The following is a 17,317-nucleotide window of genomic DNA, read 5'->3' as shown; positions in this document are numbered from 1 at the left end:
AAACATCAAGAGAAGAAAATGAAAAACAAACTCCAGCATATTCATTTGCCAGACACTACTGGAACTTCTAATGGGACCGGATTCTTTGGTCAGATAAAACTAAATAAAATCTTATTTTCAACTCAATGAGAGTTTGATGCACACAGGAGTAAAAAAAGTACCCCATGTGTACAATGAAATGTAAAAATGCAAAAAGTATTGAATAAAAGGGTACCATTAATTGTGGCCAATGTGTATTAGAGAAAAAACATTTATTTCATAATAAGATTTACCCCATTTTAATTTCTTATACTTCAATGAAAGGTCAGATTTTTGTAAATTTTTAAAATAAAAGATCAAAAGGATTACAATGCAGATTTATTTTTAAATCTTTGTTCATATTTACCAAGAGTACCAACAATTCTGACCATGATTGTATATATATATTGTATATATATGATTGTATATATATATATATATATATATATATACTTGTTATATGAATAACGTGTATGTGTTTTACCCCTCGCTCAAGCAGCATGTCTTTAAACTGATTCATCCGAGCTTCCTGAGGTACCACGGCTCTCTCACGCGCTGCCTTAAGCTCTGCCTCCATAGCTGCCTCCTTCTCCGAGTCGGCCTCCTTCTTCTCCTCTATCCTAATGCACAAAACAACTAATCAGCCAGAAGACATGTGACTAAGCCTAAACCAGCCTATTCACATTAAGTCAGAATTTTTGGCATGAAAATGCACAAGATGTCAAAACAAAATGTCTTTGACTTCCTTCACAGTCCATAATATCATAATAATTTGCCGTCTTATTTAGAGACCACATTCATTTTTAATTGCTCAAATGCTAAACAATTTATCTGGTATCCAAAAATATTTTAGAGAATGAAGAAATATTCTGACTGAACAGTTTTGAAAAAACGCTTGTGAATATTTTATACTTTAGTTTCATTTGCATTTGACTTGGTGTGAACTACCTTCAAGTGCTGGGAGAAATGTATTTTTATGCAACTTCCTCTGACATGGAACCTTAAAGTCAATACAAAGTCAAAACTGACTGTTTACTTTCTTAATACAAGTTCCAGGAAAAATTCTCACTTTCGTCTCTTGGCTTTGCTGGGTTCATCATCAGGTATGTCTTCTGCTACAGCAAACTCCTGCTCCTCTTTAGCCAGCACTGTGTCCCAGGAAACACACAAACACGAAACAGAAGGTTTAGACAGTTATTAACAAGCTGTTGAAGGAGTCTGACATGGATAGCGAATGCTTCATGCTCACAGCTGACATACAGAAATTTTCCCCACTTTTGACTTCAGTGGTGTAGACAAATTTAGAAAAATCTAAAAATATACCATGTCAAATTTGTTCTTATTGCAGGGCTCCAGACTGCTCCTAAAATGGTTGCATTTGTGACCAAAAATGTTAATTTGCGAGCGATATTTTTGCTGAAATTAGTACATTGCACATGGTTTATATACAGTATTATCTGGATTCTTTCTAAATATTTTAAACTGTGTTATCTAACAATAAATGCAACAGATGCAATTCTATGGAGATGACCTTTACCCAGTTTATGGCTGTTGTCCAGGCCTCTTTTGTGGGGAGGTTCCTGAATCGCTTTATCTACATCAACCCGTCCCACCAGCTCCTCCGGCCGCTCCCACATGGACAGACGCGTGGTTGGGTTATAAAAGAACACCCGCTCATCGCCCGTCCACACCACACACCTGACACATATGCATAAGCATTAGGGCACAGGTAAATCCAATACAAAATGCCAATATCCAAGAGCTCAAACTAAATAACCTTTTCACTTTATGAACTCATGTTGAGGGTGATTTATCAAATAAAACCTTTGTCTATTAAATCTAGCTGATCTGATTTGTGTGGATCAAATAAATCTGTGTAAATGGCAGTTGCCTACCATGGCGTGCCGGGAATAGGTGTGGTTGCAACAGGCTTTGCCTTTTTCGCTGCCTTCTGTTCCTCTGTCATCTCTTCCTCTTTCAGCTCCTAAGAATAACACACAGAGATGTCAGAAATGCTTGTTTATACACAACAGTTTAGAAAGCCAGATATGCTAACAACCTCTTTCTTCTCTTTTGGTGGGTCAATTTTTGGGCTTCCAACTTGCATGTCCATGATTTCAGCATCAATCATGTTAAGAGCTGCATCTTTGATCTTCTCACTCTCTTTTTCTGTTATGGAAGATGAGCAAGTTTTGAAAAAGATAATGTCATTGGTAATATTTAGATAATATTTAGTTTATTTATTTTTTTTAAAGTCACACCAAGGGTCCCAGTCTCTAACCTGTCTCTTTGAGTTCTTCTGGTTTGTCCCAGGTGGTTTCCTGTGTGTATTTATTGTAGTAGTAGGATTTTCCCTCTGGGGTTTTAAACTCAGTCCAGTCAGATGTACTCAGAGCTCCGGGCAGTCCTGAGGGCCCAACCATCGCCATTTGATGGGGCATCATGGGTACCAAGGGTGGTGCCATGCCAGGGAGCATACCTTGATATAACATACACAAAATCAGAAGCAGTTCAAGACATGTAGCTCTTCTCTTCCACAATCAGAATGACAGAATAATGATTTTGCATAGTTAAAAAAATGTCAGTTTCTACCAACAGAAAAAAAAAGATTTGGCCATTATACGATCTCTGTTGGATGATTTATCTACTCCACAAAATATCTAAACATTCAATTAAACATGGGACTAATGCATGCAAAGACGATACCACCACAATATCACATTAAAAACATGAAATAAAAACGGACGCAAGGTAGGAACACCGTTACAACAAATCACAACACTGTTATCTGAATTTCTAAACCAGTTTATTATCTAGGTTGCTGCCTACAACTCAGCTGTAACTGTTACAAGTTTTCAGAGGTGGAAAAATAACTATGCAAAATGTTAGGTCAAAAACAATTGAAAAAGTGAAAAGTGAGTCTTCAAAAGGTCTCATTTGTAAGAAACAGAGGGGCCTCTAACTGGAAATAATTACGTTTAAAAAAAAAGCATAAAGATGCACAACAGTTACTAACATGCCATAACGGGGAATGGAATTACCGTTTTTGGTAGGAGAGATAGTCTTTACATAGGGACAGCTTACTATCTGCATCATTGCTACACCTGAAAGAGCGTATAAGCAAGCACAAAGTGTTGGAAAAAACACAAACATACGTCAACTACTGCTTCCAGGTGTCATGACAGTAAATACTAGACCTTTTATGATGAAAATAGTGCTAGCTGATCTATATTCAACTGAAATTAGGCAATAAGGTCAGCAGCCTATGTTGCTTGGCAGCAAGTGCACATGAAAATGGCGGATTACTGCCATCTATAGAACATTGAATGTCACTTCTGCAATGCCACAACATTAATGCAGTAGTTAAAACTGCATTCATCACTTAATATACTACAATAGAGCTTGCTTTGCTTTCTAGAATCATCTTCTATTATATAATTTCATTAAAGATGTTTGTTAGCTGTCATCCAATAAGTAGTGGGCATCTTTTAGACTCTACAGGTTCCAGTCAAATTACAGACATGCACTGGATAGTGTGAAAGAGACAGAAAGACAAGGAACAGAGGAGAGAAAGGCTGTCGCATACTAGAGCAGAAGAATTATTAACAGGGTACAAATGGTTCAACAAGTTTAAAGGTCAAACCTACCGGGCAGTGGAATGGGCATGCCAGGCAGGGGCACTCTGAAGGGTGGCACCATGACAGGAGGGAATCCTGGCATTGGAGCAGCAGGCTGTGGCACAGCATGGGGCAATGTCACTGGCAGAGGTGGCGGTCCTGTAGTCATGGCGACCGTAACCGTTGGAGGATTGACAGCTGCTATTGGGGTTGCCATGGCACTGGGGGTTGTGGCTACAACTGAAGGCATCTCCACGACATCATGGACTATAGGGCAAACAATTGGGTACAGAATGATCACAGATTAACGTCTGACATTCAGATAAAATAAACAAACAAACAAACAAATGGGGAACAAAACAACTTTCTCCAGAAGGCATTTCCGACCCAAAACAACTTCTGACATCCAGACAAAATAAACAAACAAACAAATGGGGAACAAAACAACTTTCTCCAGAAGGCATTTCCGACCCAAAACAACTTCTGACATCCAGACAAAATAAACAAACAAACGGGGGACAAAGATTTTCCCAGAATGCGTTTCTGACTCAAAACAACATCTGACTCCCAGACAAAATAAACAAAAAATTTATCCCAAATCCTGATCCAAAACAATTTCTAAAACCCAGAAAAATGAAAGAAACAAACAAATAAATGTAGAATAGGGTTGTGACGGTGAGGAAATTTTCCCACCGGTTAATCGACGTGTGACAACACCGGTAATACCGGTATCACCGCGGGGGCGGTGCGTTCCCTCTTTTCCTCGCTTTCCTTCACTTTTAAATAGCTTAAAAGCGCCGTGCGCATTTTACTTTCACTTTCAAGTAACGGCAATTCGGAGTAAAGCAATTGTTCGTTTTTAGTTCTTTTGAATTTTCCCTCTTACTAAATCATCCGCGATCGTCTTGTCTGTCTCACCCCACTCTTCTTGTCAGTCAGCTCGACTCACTCTCCTCACTGGATAAACTAAATCTGATCTGTGATGCAACTGTCGTTCAACTGCATTGAGCAGCCGCATTCAGTTTTTAATTGTAGTGTCTGTTCTTTTACTGAACTAAATGATTTTTATTACTATAAAAAAATAAAAACGATGGTGGGGGTCGGTGACGCGGTGGGCAAGTGACGTAAACGGTGTTGCGGCTTAACACCGGTATCACCGTCAGCACCGTCTATCGTGGCAAGCCTAATGTGGAACAACAAAAACTTCTCCAGAATGTGTTTCTAACATACAACAACTTCTGACATTCAGACAAAATAATTAACAAATCAAATGGGGAACAAAACTATTTTTTCCAATGATTTTCTGACCCAAAACAACTTCTGACACCCATAAACAAACAAAATAAACAAACATATAGGGAATGAAACAAATTTCTCCAGAATGCTGTTTCTGACCCAAAAGCTTATAAATTATTGGTCAACAAATGAAATCTCATAAAAGCTGTAATTTAGATGTCTCAATGGAATGACATTTACCTGACACAGGTGTTGGGAGGAGAGGTGAGGCTGCTGTGATGCTGGGAGAGGAAGTGGAGCTCATGACCGTGGAGGGGCTCTGGGAGGTGTGTGTGGTTGTAGTGCTGTTGGCTGCAGCTGGGATGCTGACAGATGGACCAGGCCCGGTGGAACCTCCACTGGCTGCTGCTGCCGCCGCTACCTGGCTCAGCATCATTGGACCCAGCTCAGCCTGATGGATCATCTTCACTCCTTCAGGCTTCGTCCAGGATGACTCCCTTGTGCGTGCATTGTAATAATACACCTAAATAGAAAGGAAAAGCAAACGGATGAGGATTTCATTTCAAACTGTTCGCACTGTAAAGAAAGCAACAAAGTATTTATCTATGGTATCGTCTATCTGCATCAAGCGAGGAGTGTTACAATGCAACACTGCACTGTGTTGCATTGATTTGGATATAAATGTACAATGCCTAGTGAACTTTAAAAATACATTAAGAAAGATCCAACGAGTTATGCATTTATTTCTTAAAATATACATTTTTATATGTTCTTAAGTGCGTGTCTTTAGAATATTTATAAATACATAATATTATTTAATATTTAATATGCACTAGCGTTCAAAAGGTAGTTTTTCTAAAGAAAATAGTACTTTTATTCAGCAGGGATTAATTAAATTGAAGGTAAGTGACAGTAAAAACATGTATAACGCTACAAAAGTTTTCCATTTCAAATAAAAGTGATTCTTTTTAACTTTCTAGTCATCAAAGAATTCTGAAAAACAAGAATACAACTCCCCATGTGAAGTGACTGGAATACAAGCCATAACGCCTTGCCATATGGAACCAACAATGTCTCTCACTCCATGAAGGATTAGAAGTCAGACCTTTCCCTCAGGACTCTTATTCTCCACCCAGATTTCTTCTGTAGAAGGAGGAGCAGGAGCAGGAGCGGCTGTAGGTGGTATTCCTGGAGGGAAAATCATGCCAGGTGGAGGCGGCATGGATCCTCCAGGTGGAGGCATAAACGGGGGTCTCTTAAATTGAAAAAGAAGTCATAGGTGTCAATGAAACCTTCCCAATTCCCAACCGTTTCTTTCCATTCCAATTAAAACAAATTTGGGGAATTACATAATAAATGGAAGCTGATATAATATTCATACCTGTAAAGGAGGGGCACCCATGGGAGGGGGCACACTGGGGTCAAAGGGAATCCGTCCGAAGGGCGGCCGGGCAGGAGGTGGAGGACCCCTCATCATAGGAAAGGGAGGCACAGGGGTGCTCAGTAAAGGCTGCCTGCGGGTGGAGAGGTTGGCAGGAGGAGGGGCAGTGGCAGGGAAACGGATTGCTGGCTGCTGAGCCATGCTGATGGAGCGAAAACAAACGTATTAACAAACAGTATCTGTTCAGTACACAACGACTGCTGCAGACTGACACTAAACAGCAAAACAACCCATTATAACGCATTCTTACGAACCATAACGCCCATTAAATCTTCCCGAGGTGCCATAATAGACCTTATATGACGCAATTATGTCTACATGCACGATCTATCACTTCTAAATGCACGATCTATAAAAAATTTAAAAAAGTCAAGACATGATGTAAAAACACTCAGCCGTCTGCTGTTATGATGCTTTCATTGTCCCCGGACCAACAGGCCAAACGAGGCTTAAAAGAGATTCGCTTTAGCCAACTGCGAAATGCTACACAGTGTACTTTTAAGGAAAAAACTGAAGCTAACTATAACTGGTCGTTTGTTTTAGCCGGTGTATGAAATATAATGCAAAATCCGCACCTGTTAGCGGCCAGGCCAATGCCTTCTGCCTCTGTGTGCTCCGCCATAACGGAAATACAACAAAAGTCCCCTTGACGCATTTCCGCTGGAGTCTCAAGCACGGCTACCGAAAGGATTTCAAAAAGCTAATACCGTCTTCTTCTTCTTCTTCTTCTTCTTTCAGGTTTAATGGCGGTTGGCAACTCATCTCAAAGGTGCATTACCGCCACCTACTAGACTGGAGTGTGGGTATTAGACTGACATCAAAGGAGAGAGAGAAAAAAATGATGTGAGACGTGAATGCGAGACGTGAATTTAAATTGTATTTATTTACAGAGGTATATTATGTCCCACTTCACGCTTCTCTAGTAAGTTTCGTTTGTGTGTGAAGACGCTGCAGGCAGCGGCGCAGCGCAAATCTGTAAATTAATATTCCGAAGTGAAGTAAACTTCAACGGATTTCCCCTGCTCAGGGAGTAGGGAGCAATGGACACTGTGTAGGGAGCATGTCAATCGGAACACAGTTCATGCACGGAGCTCACTTCTAACGAGATGATCTGAATCAGGTGTGTTAACAAAGAGAGACGTGCAAAACATGCGGAGCGGGGGTACGCGAGGACTGGAATTGAGAACCGCTGGTCTAGAACAATTCTTACAAGTATAACACGACGTAGCTGGGCGCCGCGGACAGACGCCGAACGGCGCCGCCGGTGTGCCTACACTCATAGAAAATAAAGTATTTGAATTTTAAAGACGTGGCGCGACACAACGCTGCGCTTCTCGTCCGGTGTGCGACCGCCTGAAACGCTGTTTTTTTCACCTCCGTGCCCAAACGTCTTTATTTGGGCTTCCGAAAGTGGAAGATGTCAGGAAACAGTGGTTGCAATTTACTTTTTACTCTGTTCCTGAGCATTATAACCCCAATTTGCTATCGTATGCTGCGCATTTTACTGAGGACAGCTTCCACATCACGAGTGAGTAGTGCCGGATTCGCCAAAAGCTTTTGTTGAAAGACGGAGCAAGGGGCGTGGCAGTACTGAAACACTGTCTAAGCTGTTCGCCAATCACAACGCACTGGGACAGCTAACCAATCACAACACATTTTGTTTTTCGGAAGGCGGACCTTCATCAAAGCCGGAACTAATCGAGCCGTTTGTGCCAGGCTGGGGAGAAAGGTATTTTAATAATGTAAATGATGTGAAAAATAATGTCTTTTTCGAACCACCAAGCACGAGAGCATGTTCTAGTACACCCCCAAAACAAAATCAAGACTTTGTAAAAGAGCATAATAGGACCCCTTTAAAATAACATTCTTTTTCATTTTATTTTTAAACTTTTATTTTGAAAATAATAAGAGTCCTCGGTTCCGGAGGCACACAAACACAGGGCACTCACGTTGCTTTTTTGCAATGGACACCGTACATGCTTGTTTCAAAGAGAAAATCGGTGAAGTGCTTTTACCCGGAGATGTGTTCTCCTTCAGACTGCCTGAATCTGGAGATGGTACTATCAAAACCGACAAAATAATATGCGGTCCAGGGCTCCGGAGAAACGGGGAGGAAGTTCAAGTGTGTAAAAGTGGAATTTTGCGCCATAAACAGCCAAATATGTACTGGATAGACTCTCAGCAGAGACGGGTGAGGGTACTGGACTCACACCAGTAAACCCAAAGTTTATATAATAATTATTATTATTATTATTATTTATTTTTTTATTTTTAAATAAATGGTTAATGCTCATTATCATTCTTTTTTTTTCTTCAATAAAATGTTCTTAATATTCGTTTATACTTATTTTTGGTACTTTTCTAAATACTGTTTAACAAAAAATATTTAAACATTTTATAAAATAAAATAAAAATTATACATTTGCCCCAAACAAGCTTATCACTCAGTAGGGGCTAAATAGTTCTGCTGCTAATCCTTATTTCTTCCAGTATGTACCAGCCAAAGGTGAAAGTGTAATTGGCATTGTGACTGCAAAGTCTGGAGATATCTTCAAAGTGGACGTGGGAGGAAGTGAACAGGCATCTCTTTCATACCTTGCATTTGAGGGAGCAACCAAGAGGAACAGACCTAATGTGCAGGTACTTTGCTCATATAAACACTCTCAGATCCTAAATGTGTTATTATTCCTTTAAGAGCACTGTTTATGTTGTATTATGAATGTACACAATGCTATTGTGTGGTTTTGTTCTGCAGGTTGGAGATCTGGTGTACGGCCAGTTCACAATTGCAAACAAAGATATGGAGCCCGAGCTGGTCTGTATAGACAGCTGTGGCAGGGCCAACGGGATGGGGGTGTTTGGAGGGGACGGGCTGCTCTTTAAACTATCACTGGGACTCGTGCGCAGGTTTGTGATTTGTTATACAGCTTAGAAATCTATATACTTCCAAGCCCAACTCAGAAGGCAAGACACCCCAGGTGAATAGGGTAAAACATTTTTTAATTCAATTGAAAAACGGGGAGGAAGTTCAAGTGTGTAAAAGTGGAATTTTGCGCCATAAACAGCCAAATATGTACTGGATAGACTCTCAGCAGAGACGGGTGAGGGTACTGGACTCACACCAGTAAACCCAAAGTTTATGTGCACTTATTATTTTAGCCTAGATGTCATGAATGCATGAACTAGCTTTTCTGCATCAGAAACAGGTAACATGTTTCGTAACTTGGCAATGTTTCTAAGATGGAAGAATGCTGTTTTTGTAACGTGAAATATGATTTTCTGATTTTTTATGATTAATGTATTACCATACTTCCCTAGCTGATGTATTACAAGTTTTCTGAAATGTTGTTTAAATATACAAATAATGCAGTATCTAATTAAATATGCACTGGTTTGCATACATTCCTAGAACAGACATTTGAATATTGGATAAAGCCAGGTTAAAATTTCGTTTAATCTCTTTTTATAACTACACAAATCAGAAAATACTGGTAACAATCAGATAAAATATATTTCACCATGTTTTCAGGAAGAAAAAAATTGAATTGATAGTGATAAACTGTAAAAGTTTTTGTAAGTGCTATTGAAATAGAGATTTGTGAGAGAAAAAAAAAAAAAAAACAGCCTTTAAATATATGTATTATAATCGAAATCTACAGATGTAAATGGATAAAGTGCAATAATTTTGCACGTTTTCTTTCCAACACTTTATGCAAAGCCAAATAGCCCAATAATTGTATTTTTGCCTGTAGAACTTAAAAGCTAAAGTAAAGAATGTGGTGGTGTTCTTTCCATCAGACTTCTGGCTCCTCAGAGTGAAATAGTGAAGGACCTGGAGAAGATATTCCCCTTTGAGCTGGTTGTTGGGATGAATGGCAGAGTGTGGGTGAAATCAAAGACTGTTCAGCAGACGCTGATCATGACCAATCTTCTGGAGTCATGTGAGAACATGACCTCACAACAGAGACAGACACTATTTAAGAGAGTGGCAGAAGGCTCCCTCTAGAGGACATCTGAAAAACCACTTTCCCCACAATACAACTGGTGGTGGACATGCCAAAAGTGGCCATCATCAGTTTTCAGATGTTTAAAGCCTCTGGAAAAGGTTCAAAAATAACAGAGCTTAAAATGGACATCACTTCCTCTGTATTCCCAGTTTTGGAGACAGAATAAGGAAAAGAAGAAGAGATGTCACCATTCCTCTTTAAAGAAATCAATACCTTTGCCTTTATTTCTAAAAAAGACATTTGTATGAGTAAAAATGAATAAAATACTGGTGAAACAGCAGATGTAAACTGTGATTTTTGTTTTAGCGGTTATTTTAATAACTACTATGTTCACTGTGTTGTTCTTGTCCAGAAGGGGGCACTTTCTCTACAGTTTCTTTAGCCAACTTGTTGTTTTAAGAGTTCCTGCTTTACTGGTAGTTGCAGGAAATTATCCAAGATATTTTGGATAAGAGAAATCCAATGACCGTAACCAGCGGCATTTTATATCCAGTTATTGAGAAATACTTTGTCTCTTTTATTTACAGGCATGTTGAACATTAATCATTGCTCAAGCCCACTGTGTCAATAATAAATCAGATAGTTGTAAAGTTGTTTATTGTGTCAAGATTAACAACAGAAATATATAAAAGAGACCAGTCCACAAAGCCTTGTACCCCACCTGTTCTCTGAAACTTTTATATAAATTAAGCTATTAAATGTAATTGAATAAAACTATGGAATTTTACACTACCTTTCAAAAGTTTGGCAGCAATATATTTTTCATGTTTTGAAATAAGCCTCTTGTGGTCACAAAGGCTGCATTTATTATCAATAAATTTGCTTTTGTGGGAAAAAGAAATTGTGGAAACCGTGATACTTTGTTTTCTGCTGCTGAATTTTCAGCAGCCGTTATGTGATTGAACCACAGAACATTCAGCATTTATTTGAAATAGCAAAATATATAAATAAACATGAAATATTGACATCAGTTGAAATTATTTGTCAGTTGTCAGTAGTTTAGTGGTCATTATACAAACAAAAAAAAAATGTTACTGCTGAAAGCCATGATTGACCAATCAGAATGAAGTATGCAAAGGAGCCATCTAATAATATTATTTATTTAGACTAAGCATTTATAGCTTGATTAGTTGGGCAGAACATAACTGATGAAATGCCTCAGCCAGATGCAGTTCGTTTCTGGCCAAGTTAACATTGGGTTCCCATGGGCTCTGACTTTCAGTTCTTGTTAATGAAAGTGGAATATGCATGAAAATGCTGATCAACATAGAAAGATGTCTCTGGGCATGTTTTCCTCATTGAATGACTGATGTATGTAGACGAGTGTCCAAGGCAGTACCAGGGGCATGGAAGATTTGAGTCACTGCAAGAACAATGTATTTGAGCTCCTTTTCTACTAGAACACAAATCTGCCTCACATTAGATGTGCAAACCGCAAAGCCTAGCTATCTTTCAATAGTAATTAAGGAGCTAAGCTATTAAAGTTGCAGGAGAAGTATGATTTCAGCATGGTTTGTAAAATAAGTTTGACCTGATCTGCAGTTAAGTGATGCATTGGTGTTGGTCAGAGCTCCTGCCCTATAAAAGACTTACAAATGTTTAGTTTATTATTTGCAAGAAACATGGCCTGACGTGAACCAGGCCTCAAGCAAAAAGAGATCTCATAACAGCTAAAAATTAAGAATTGTTGCATAAAGCTGGAAAGGATTATAAAAGTATTTCTGAAAGCTTTCTGTTCATCAGTTCTCAGTAAGACAAATATGTCTATAAATGGAGAAAGTTCAGCACAGTTTCTACTCCCTAAGTGGGCGTCCTGCATGATGGCTGAAAGAGCATGGCACAAAATGCTCAATGAAATACTCTGAAAACACTCAAACTTATCTAATGCTTCATTTGTTAGGCTACAACTGAAATGTCATGTGTGGCATGCATGTGGGCATTCCTGTCTTTTAAATACAATAGAAGAAAGTGGCATGCAATGACAGTCAAACATACTCACAAGACAGCCAAAAGAAAGGTGAAATATTACCCTGAGATTTGCATAATAGGAAGAAATGTGCCACAGAAATTATGGAAACTCACTCTCCGTAGACTCCATAACACCTAATCTGATTTCAATATCCTTATTGTGGCAAATTTAAAGGGATGGATCACCAAAAATGAAAATTCTGTCTCCTCGTCATCATTCAAACCTGTGTAATTTTTCCTTTCCTCTATTAGTATTTCTGCTAATTATATGTAAAATGCTAATATTAAAACATAAATTTTAACGTTTTTGTACTTGAAACTCATGGAAGAAACAATTAATATAATGACAGTCAACTTTAGAGTAACTCTAAAAGCTCTTATAGTCCCCAGAGTCGTCATGAATATACAGTATTGTGAATACTTCGAATAGAAAATGTGTTATGTATCTTTAGGTTTTGATATTCTTCTAAATAACTTTCATGGTCCATGAAAAAGAAACTGTATTCAAGTTTCAAGTGATATGAGGGTAAGTACATGCAGAAAATGAGAATATACAGTAAAAAACTAATACAAGTAAAAAATAAATAAAGAAAAAAAGTATGAGATCATACTTTCTATGTTGATCATAGTGCGTTTTGCTCTACTATTTTTCAACCCAAGTAGGAACGAATGTTTCATATCTATCCTTTAGGTTTTCCTTTAGCCCATTTCTGTTTATGTATATGGTATTTCCCCATAAACAAACAAAGATTAACAATAGTCAACAACATGTCACCTGACGCTACGTTTACTTCTGTGATGTCATTCAGGCTTGCTAAACTTGTCAAGGTCTCTTAAGTTTAGAGAATCTCATAAAGTCGTATATATTATATTATATTATATTATATTATATTTTTAACAAACCTGTTAGTGATCTCTTAATTATTTTATGTATGTTTGAATTTTAATTCTTTTAACTATTTTAAATATTTAAAATGTCTTTAGAGACCAGGTAGTATTTGTAGAGGGAGAAATTATGGTATGTTTTCACTTACATCATCCATTTATGCAGCTGAATCATACTCTCACAACAAAATAACCACAGGTTGTAGTATGTAAAGATAATTATGAAAATTCTAGGGTTTGTGATCGCTGGTATCAACCACACAGTCTGCATCAGTTCTTCATGTTCAGATTTGCTCCTCCTGTGTTTGGCAGAAGAGTAAATGCAGAGACCAAACCGACTTTGATGCAGCCAACCTTGTAAGAGCTAGTGAGAAACAGAGATGTATCCAATTTGTTGAGGGACGTCTGTTTGTGCTTTTCGGTAACTTTACAGATGAATGTAGAAGACTCTGGCAAGCAGGGGAGGTGAGGAGGAGGAGGAGGGTGAAGAGGACGACGACGAACAAAAAATGCTTTGAGAAAGACGAGGAAAAGGATTCTGGAAAGCATATGACCAGTGACCACAACTGAGGTTGGGCAGCTGCAGCATGTGCAGGCCAATGTCCAGCTAAAGCATGACGGCAGCTTTTCAGAGCAGATGGAGGATGTCCTCTGGCTCTTACAGTATATATTGCATATATTGACCATTTTAGCACCATCCGCTAAACGAAATCATGACATCAAGCTAATGATGATGATGAACTGTGATTGTGATGTACTATAGGTCAGTATTCAGAATTTGACTGCACAGAGAGCCACGAAAGTCATCGTGTCATGCAGACAACAGGGTCGTCAGTGTCAAGCTTGTGTTTGTTATTTAAGATTTAGCAGAGTTTTCTCTTCTTGCGAGAGAGCATTTGGCTAATGCTCCTTCCTCAGCAGGGATTATTTATGTTGGCACTGAATGCACGGCCCATGATTCAGTGCTGCTCATGGGCTCAGGCCCCGGGAGAAGCATTAAATGCACATTCATGGAATATGCAGACGCAAAAGACAGTGGCAGACGGAGAAAGAGCGAAACGTTTGCAGTCTCTCACCTAGACTGACGTGTCCTGTACATCTACCTCTTTCCGTGGAATAATCTGTGATATTCAATGATCCGAGATGAGAGCAAATATTCATTTTTAAAGGGATACTGCACCCAAAAATGAAAGTTTTGTCCATCTACTTAATCTATTTTCAATATTTTTATACTGTATATTGGAAATGACTACTGTCATGTTCATTGGCTGTAATAAGACTGGCATTTAAATAATAATAAAAAAAAGATGTAGTTGATGAGCTGTTTTAATGACGTCTTTCCTCTCCATGAGAGATTATATATTTCAGTGAATACTGTAATATTCAACACTCTGATGTTTATTCAAGTTTTTTCATGCTATAACTAACTAGCAGAAGAAGCGATGAGTATTTCATGCGTGCTCCGAAAACTGTTCATTTGTGTAACGGACAGCACAATGTGCTCAGCAGGTGAGCCATGCTGGCTACTGCTGCTTGTTATTGCTAACTCCCTCTACCACATGGCTTTACTTAAGGAAACCTAAAACACCCTAGCACCCCTAGTGGTAATGTAACGGGTATATTATTTTGAAAAGAGATTATCTTTGGGATACTTTTATTTTGGCGAGTGGTCCGCTTTTTGCGCGTGCTGCAGGTGCAGCAGAGAGAGATGAAGAAGAGCGCCGTGTATGAGTGTGTCACACACAGAAGTGAGTGCAGTGTTGTGATCGACAAGCTGTCACTATTCCTCCCCACTGTGAGAAGGTACTTGAGGGCCGCTGTGGAGTGTCACCTAGGGTGAATAGTAATGTGCTAGTAGAACCTGCAGCTGGCACAAGTTTGCCGAAAGGACTCTTAGTGGCTCACGTTCTTGCTAAAACAGACTGTGGAAAGGTCCCTGTGCGTATGCTGAACTTGAGTGGAAAGACCATTAGAATTGCACCCCGATCTAGAGTGGCTTCTGTTTTTAAGCCAAAAGAGGTGGTCACAAAGGATGTTCTTGAATTGGAGGAAGATGTCGGTGTACTTCGTCAAAGAATTAAAGGAAGACAAGGTTCAGGCTGATAAGAACTTACTCATGCAGTCACCAGTTCCAGTTGAAGTAAACTATGAAGGTCTCACAACGTTACCATACCTGAAGCCTACCCTTGTCAATCAGTAGTGTTCCAACACAATAAGGTAAGAAACCACATACACACGTTAGTGTGTAACGAGACTAAAAAGTTTGGGGAGCGGGGACCAAGATCCTTTCGTTGTCCAAACTTCCAGGGCAGCCGTAATCCATTTCCCCTACACAACGGGCTAAATACCCCCGTTACATTTGCTTTAGTAAAATAACATTAGAAAGAAGAACACAGTCAAAAATTCAAGTTGTTTTCTTATAATCGCGTTTCTCCAAAAACGCAGCTCACTACTTACGACTCAAAAATATACAGACTATAGGAGTTCCTCATTCATCTGTTCTGCTTTTAAAAAATATAAGATGACAAGAAGGTGTTATGGTAACCATTAAACTATTTAAAAGAAAAATCAGATGTGAGTGATTTTTTATGATTAGTTCATGATTCACACTGATCTAGTTTTCGAGTTCAACTCACTGATTCAACGTTCCGGTTACGGCGGTTAACATAATCAATGAATACTGATGTATATTTGGCCAAGATCTTCACACAAACTTATTGTATAATTACAGAAGACGTAAAGTTGTATGAACCACAACCACTTTTATGTATCATTTGTGGTTCTTTTGCAAAACAGCTCCATTCATTGCCATTGCACGGAAAAGAGAACAGCAGACTCTTCAGATTTCTCATGTGACTTTCTACAGAACAAAGTCACAAAGGTTTGGAGTGACGCGACACGACAGAGGAAATGACACAGAAATTTCAGTTTTAATGATTCCTTTAAAATCAATAAACTTTCTTTCATTCTGCTATTCATGTCAATTATCCTGCACCCTGTTATTTTACTGTGTTTCTGTTGGATTTGTCTTCCAAAAGAGGACGATATCCGCTTCGTCATGCCTAGAGCTGATCTGTGCTGGTCAATGAGGAAATACATCAACTTCACGCTGTGGATCGCCGGATCGGCTTTCATCGTGGACAAATCGGAGTCCATATAGAGAAAATATACTTAATTTTCAGGTCGGCCGTTTGGAAGAAATAAGATGGAATCAATCATTAGACATTTAAAAAAAAGACTGGTGTCTGATGCCAGAGTAATAGTCTTGTCTGTCATCTGGCCCAACCTAATTTTCATAGTCTGGGCAAATTAAACACACATATTTAATAAAGACAATTATGTAAAGTATCACAGAACGTTTATGTTAGCGAGGCATCTGTGTTTTACCGGACACTGAGGAGAATTGACTGCATCAAAACAGCTCTTGTGGCGGAAGAGGAAATGATTCCCTTTGGACCTGACAAATATACAAATTTAGTTGAAGCCCTGGCTTATTTAAAATTACTTATTTAAAGTACACGTGTTTATCACTTATTACAAAAAGAAAAGAAAACTTTGACTAAATATTTGGGGTTTCAAGTATGATATCACATTCTTTTAAATTATATACAAGTTACTTCATATCAGTCAAAATGAGGGTAAACTTATGTTTCCTGTGAATGTAAAACCACACATTTTGTCTGTGTATGACTAAAAAAAAATAAATAAATAATAATAATAATTGCAGCAATCTGAGTGTGACATCTATTTGATATTGTAGCTGAATTTCCCAGGGATTATTCTGAAAAAACAAAACAAAAAACATGCTAAATCAAACTTGGTATCCATCTAATTACAGCTAAACACTGATGCAAAATAAGATGTTTGGATTTTATTTGGCAAATCTTCACAGCAATAACATCAGGCGTTTACAGTAACAAGCAACAAACACCATAAATTATATTTTCTCATCACACCAACACAGCTGCGCATAAAATACACAAGACCAGTCTGATTGGTGCAGAGGGAAAGATGTGTGTGTGTGTGAGTGTGTGTGAAGGTGAATCCTAAGTAAACTGGTTTCTGTCAGGCATTTAAGACACCTTAACAGGATAATGATCTAAAACAAATTTGAGTAAACTTAAGAGATAAAAACACAAATATTT

At 38.6% G+C, this 17,317-nt stretch overlaps 2 protein-coding genes across 5 annotated transcripts in view; one reads left to right on the top strand and one right to left on the bottom strand.

The window, feature by feature from the left end:
* The window catches only part of LOC107697621 (transcription elongation regulator 1-like), a 15,062-nt gene extending 8,069 nt beyond the window's left edge, over positions 1–6,993 (bottom strand). The window contains exons 1-12 of one of the 4 annotated variants that reach the window (XM_016498416.1): positions 6,888–6,993; positions 6,253–6,454; positions 5,977–6,126; positions 5,112–5,394; positions 3,666–3,902; positions 3,060–3,122; positions 2,300–2,497; positions 2,078–2,187; positions 1,914–2,002; positions 1,556–1,716; positions 1,088–1,166; positions 503–638 (exon numbers count right to left, since the gene is read on the bottom strand). In XM_016498416.1, the coding sequence (XP_016353902.1) occupies positions 503–638; positions 1,088–1,166; positions 1,556–1,716; positions 1,914–2,002; positions 2,078–2,187; positions 2,300–2,497; positions 3,060–3,122; positions 3,666–3,902; positions 5,112–5,394; positions 5,977–6,126; positions 6,253–6,454; positions 6,888–6,967 (1,788 nt within the window). In that variant the 5' untranslated portion in view covers positions 6,968–6,993. The remainder of the gene's footprint in view (positions 1–502; positions 639–1,087; positions 1,167–1,555; positions 1,717–1,913; positions 2,003–2,077; positions 2,188–2,299; positions 2,498–3,059; positions 3,123–3,665; positions 3,903–5,111; positions 5,395–5,976; positions 6,127–6,252; positions 6,455–6,887) is intronic. The other 3 variants (XM_016498417.1, XM_016498418.1, XM_016498419.1) reach the window with 3 other exon arrangements.
* Positions 6,994–8,197: 1,204 nt separating this feature from the next.
* On the top strand, positions 8,198–11,006 carry LOC107697623 (exosome complex component RRP40-like). Its single transcript, XM_016498420.1, has 4 exons — positions 8,198–8,503; positions 8,803–8,952; positions 9,068–9,219; positions 10,111–11,006. The coding sequence occupies exons 1-4, from the start codon at positions 8,276–8,278 to the stop codon at positions 10,316–10,318; spliced, it is 738 nt and encodes a 245-aa protein (XP_016353906.1). The 5' UTR covers positions 8,198–8,275; the 3' UTR covers positions 10,319–11,006.
* The last annotated feature ends 6,311 nt before the right edge of the window (positions 11,007–17,317 follow it).

This window comes from Sinocyclocheilus anshuiensis, unplaced genomic scaffold (genome assembly GCF_001515605.1).
Source record: "Sinocyclocheilus anshuiensis isolate Anshui unplaced genomic scaffold, SAMN03320099.WGS_v1.1 scaffold1364, whole genome shotgun sequence".
In the NCBI taxonomy this organism is placed as follows: Eukaryota; Metazoa; Chordata; class Actinopteri; order Cypriniformes; family Cyprinidae; genus Sinocyclocheilus; species Sinocyclocheilus anshuiensis.
Note: the sequence above shows the minus strand (reverse complement) of the source record. Positions and strands in the feature narration are given on the sequence as shown.

What these genes read in the sequence shown, in the direction of transcription:
- LOC107697623 (XM_016498420.1), top strand. Translation starts at nt 8,276, where the DNA reads ATGGACACCGTACATGCTTGTTTCAAAGAGAAAATCGGTGAAGTGCTT. An exon ending in GGAACAGACCTAATGTGCAG is followed by an intron (nt 8,953 to 9,067) that starts GTACTTTGCTCA and finishes TTTGTTCTGCAG; the next exon opens with GTTGGAGATCTGGTGTACGG. An exon ending in TCACTGGGACTCGTGCGCAG is followed by an intron (nt 9,220 to 10,110) that starts GTTTGTGATTTG and finishes TCTTTCCATCAG; the next exon opens with ACTTCTGGCTCCTCAGAGTG.